The 4285-nt window shown below is 55.3% G+C and overlaps 1 protein-coding gene across 1 annotated transcript; it reads right to left on the bottom strand.

Moving 5' to 3' along the window:
• Nucleotides 1–214: 214 nt before the first annotated feature.
• LOC135627342 (cytochrome P450 78A9-like) lies at nucleotides 215–2453 on the bottom strand. Its single transcript, XM_065133410.1, has 2 exons — nucleotides 1093–2453; nucleotides 215–993 (listed from the first exon to the last, which is right to left on the bottom strand). Exons 1-2 carry the CDS (start codon nucleotides 2095–2097, stop codon nucleotides 349–351), a joined length of 1650 nt encoding a protein of 549 aa, XP_064989482.1. The 5' UTR covers nucleotides 2098–2453; the 3' UTR covers nucleotides 215–348.
• Between the last annotated feature and the right edge of the window lie 1832 nt (nucleotides 2454–4285).

The raw sequence follows: 4285 nt of genomic DNA, 5'->3' as shown, positions 1-4285 counted from the left end.
CATCTGCTCTACTCAATCACGGAAACCAGCTGCTATATATATATATATATATATATATATATATATATATATATATATATATATATGTTATTGATTTGATTAATAAGAAACACTTTTCTTTTGATATATCAATATTGAGGATATATTTACGCGTGCCCGCATACACCGTATCTAAGCTTTAGGTTTGGAAAGAATACATGCAAAAATATTGACATTAGGGGAATTTATGTATATATTATCTTTCATAATTACACATAAATATCATACACAAGTAAAACTAAAAGATAGAAGCCACTGCAATCATCGTTAACCATAGTATATACATTGAGGGCGGCGCACCACCTCCCATCAAGCCAACCCCCGTCGCGGTCGCAGCCTTACCGTCAGCGGCACCGCCATCTCGCAGGAGAGTCGCAGCACTTCCGAGAGGTCGAGCTCCCTCGTCGCCGCGCCGTCGCCCGGAGGCAGCCACTCGAACTCGTGCGCCAGCGCCGCCACCCAGAGCTCCACCGTGGCCATGGCTAGCCCCTTCCCGGGGCAGCTCCGCCGCCCGGCCCCGAACGGCGCCAGTCGCAAGTCCGTCCCCATTACCGGGAACTCGGCCGCCTGGTCCGTAAACCGGCCGGGATCGAACCGGAGCGGGTCCGGCCAAACCGCCGGGTCGCGCGCGATGGCCCACATGTTCACCATCGCCGTCGTCCCCGCAGGCACGAGGGCCCCGCCGACGAGCGCGTCCGACGTGGCCATGCGGGCCCACGCCAGCAGCGGGCCTGGAGGATGCATTCTCAGTGTCTCCTTTATCACCCCCTGCAGGTACGGTAGATGCGCCACCGTCAGCCCCGCCTCGTCGGTTCTCGTCACATCCCGGTCCTCGCCCACCACCGCGTCCAGCTCCGCCTGCGCTCTCGCCTGCACCTCCCCGTGCATCACCAGCCGCGCGAGTACCCACTCTATCAGCACCGCCACGGTGTCGGCACCCCGGAATATCATCTCCTATATAATTTTTTCCACGTCGTTAATTCTATTATTATAATTTCTCGATTAATAATTATAATCATATACCATAAATTCCTTTGGGAGAGGTAAGCATACCCAGAGAACGGCGACCATGTCGGTGTCAGATAACTTATCGGGGCCCTGCAGGGACAGCAGAACGTCCACGAAGTCTCGGGGAGCGGGAGCGGCCTCCGAGTCGCGCGCGCGCGCGACTCGGTGCTCCTCGATGATGCGGGTGACGAACCGGTCGACCCGGCGGACGAGCCCGGAGCAGCGAGACCGAACGCGCTGCAGGTCCAGGCCGGTGAGCATCGGTAGGTGGTCCGACCAATTGAGCTGGCCCAGGAGCTCGTAGCCCTCTTCCACTAAGCTTCTCAGCTCCCTCATCTCCTCGGTGTCCTGCTCGAGCTCGTACTGCCTCCCGAAGACGAACCACATGACGTGGTTGAGAGAGGCTTGCTTCAGAATCCTTCGGACTTGGACGGGCCGAGAGACGAGGCCGTTCAGGGCCCTAACCATCTGGCCGGCGATGTCGGCGCGGTGGCGCGCGAAGGCGGATGTCTGCTTGGGTGAGAAGAGGTGGGTGGCCGCGATTCTCCGCAGAGCGCGCCAGTAGGCGCCGTAGGGGGCGAAACCTATGGAGCAGTGAAACATGAGCCCGTAGGCCGACTCGTTGGCCGGCCGGTCGGCGAAATCGGGGCTGTTGAGAATGTCCCTGGCCACCTCTGGGTCGCAGGTGACGACCACCCGTGTGTCACCAAGGCTGAGCGCCATGAGCCGCCGAGAGCCGGGGATGACGTCAGCCATTGCTGCGAGCTTCCGGTGGGCAAGGCCGGACATGAGGCGCATGCTCCCGAGGACGGGGAGGCCCCGGGGCCCCGGGATGGCGTGGCCGAGGCCCCAGGGCCGCCGCCTGCTCCACCAGTACCTCCCCCAGGCGGAGCCACCCGGGGAGGCCCAGTGGAGCAGGAGAGTGGCGAGGCAGCAGATCGCTACGGCAACAGCGAGAGAGAGGAGGCGGGCGGGGTCGGCGGAGAGCCCACCACATTTAGCGGCCACCTGAAGCGACACGAGCCACCCGCCGTCAACCGTGGATGCCATGAACAGATGCGTATATATAGAGCCGGTTTGAGAGACGAGAGTTCTGTTGGGGTGAAGGTCTGAGGGTGTATATATAGAGCGAGGAAAGCCAGCAGAGGAAACCAACACACCATAAACAAATGCGTAATTACTGTTGGGGGCAAACCAATGTAAATTAAGCGGAGCGACCGCCGCCACGAAGGGTAAGAAGGAAGCGGGTGCAGGTCAGGAGGGAAGGGGGACGAGGTGGCGGCCGTCGAATCATGGCTGGCGTCAACTGCGTGGTTCGGTTTTACGTGGAATTATTGCCATGTCTATGTACTCAGCTCATTCCACTAGCATTCACTGCAATGCTGAAAGACCAATCTGACTAAGGAAGTATCTTCGAGGCATATCCCTAGGATTCAGCAGCACTGGCTGCATTGGCTGTGCTACTGCTCCGTGTTGTTTACTCTGATAACCATATCAACATTATCGTTGTCATGAAGCATCAGACTGTGACATTTGCTCCTTTCCCTTGTCTGCAACAACTCCTCAAACCAAGGATCATGGCAAGCAGAAGAGTTCTTTTCTCCGATGGAGTGACAGCGATTCGAGGAACGATCATCTTCGCAGCTGCAATGGCTTGAAAGGGACCTCCTACCTGTCACCACAGATCATGAACCGAGTCATGCCCCCATAAGCCTTATCCCTCATCTAGGTGATAAGACATATTTTGGCACCTGATTAATCACCATTGACGTCACACGCCACCAGCCACGAATCCAACTCTATACGCCATCAAAAGCCTGGGGTGCACGTCACGTCGGGTCCCGTACCGATACACTGTGCGACATAACTATCCCGAGAGCTCGGGGCAGTGCCGTCTGATGCCGCTCAGGCACCCCCAAAGACGCTAATTCGTCAGAGAAGTCGCTCCACCCCAACGAAAGTCAACGGTCGCACCGAATCAAGGCGGAATCGATCCTTGCATGATGGTATAAAAAACTCTGATCTGGCACTCGGCCGGGGGCGGGGGGGGGGAGAGAAAAAAAAGGAAAATATAAAAACTCCACTAACTTGCTCGTCGGAGGGGCCAAAGTCGGGAAACACCCGACGAAGACCATTTTTGCAAGGAAGTGGCCATCCTCGAGCAGTGAGCGTCTCCACCCGGGAATCGCCATCCGGTGCGTAGAAGGAGAGCAGCTCGTCGGCCCGGATTCCGACCTATGCCAATTAGCACCCCTTCTCAAGGACACGATTGTGTCATGAAGACAAGCTGTCAACCATCCCAGGAACGGAAGGACGCGACCCACATCCACTCACAAGGGCCCAACCGACCTCGTCGGTCCGACACTCGCCCAAGACGTTCAAGAGGTGCAGCCACCTTATCATCCTACTCAATCCACCCAATCCACCGGAGGTTCCTGACATCGACTCGCACACTTAACCGTGCTGATTCCCCATCCAGTACTTTTGTTCACTAAGTGACAAAAGCTCCTGATCACAAATATACATGTCTTGGATGATTGACTGCACAATAGTTGTTCTTTTCAGTGGCTTTTCTGTCACAATTTATCATCCGCCAGACACTCCACTGCCGAATCCTTGTCGATTAAAAGTACTCTCAAGCAAGCCACTTGCGCAATGGTGATGTAGCAAGCGACATGCATCCGCCACCAGATAACTCGATCCGATGGGGACCGATTAAGAGTAGTCGTCAGCATTTGCTCCTGTGCACGGTGGAATCTTAACTACTACTCTCTGTGTGCCTGTACTCCGAGGTGATCCGTTTGTTCTTCTGCCATACTCGTCGAGTGGGTCAATCATTCCATCAAGCAGGTTCTCGACAGCCGGAATGCATGGCCACATGAGCGTAGTCGGTGCTCACATTGCCTGCAGCAGGTGCATTAAAATGTCAAGGTCGGACCAACGCAAGCAGATAAAGCCTCTACATGCCATGCCACAAACATTAATTTGCTGATGTGCACCTTCCGACTCAGCAAGAGCCTTCTGTCAACAGAGAAGAAAAGTCACCAAGGAAGAACCAAAAACTTGAGGACCACAGCACACAAGGATAAGGAGACTTGTCGTCCGATGGTGTCTGACTCAGCTGATCAAGTCCCTCTCAAGCAGCATCACACCTGGTTGGGTGGGCCAGTATGTGTCGGGGAATAAAAGGAGGGCACATGACATCACATCATCCATCCAAAGCCCCACACAAATAAAA

The sequence above is a fragment of the Musa acuminata genome, chromosome BXJ2-11, assembly GCF_036884655.1.
Source record: "Musa acuminata AAA Group cultivar baxijiao chromosome BXJ2-11, Cavendish_Baxijiao_AAA, whole genome shotgun sequence".
Classification (NCBI taxonomy): Eukaryota; Viridiplantae; Streptophyta; class Magnoliopsida; order Zingiberales; family Musaceae; genus Musa; species Musa acuminata.
Note: the sequence above shows the minus strand (reverse complement) of the source record. Positions and strands in the feature narration are given on the sequence as shown.

Excerpts from the sequence above, each read along its gene's own strand:
- LOC135627342 (XM_065133410.1), bottom strand. The coding sequence starts at position 2,097 with ATGGCATCCACGGTTGACGGCGGGTGGCTCGTGTCGCTTCAGGTGGCC. Across the intron at positions 994-1,092 it reads ACATGGTCGCCGTTCTCTGG|GAGATGATATTCCGGGGTGC; the intron begins GTATGCTTACCT and ends AAAATTATATAG.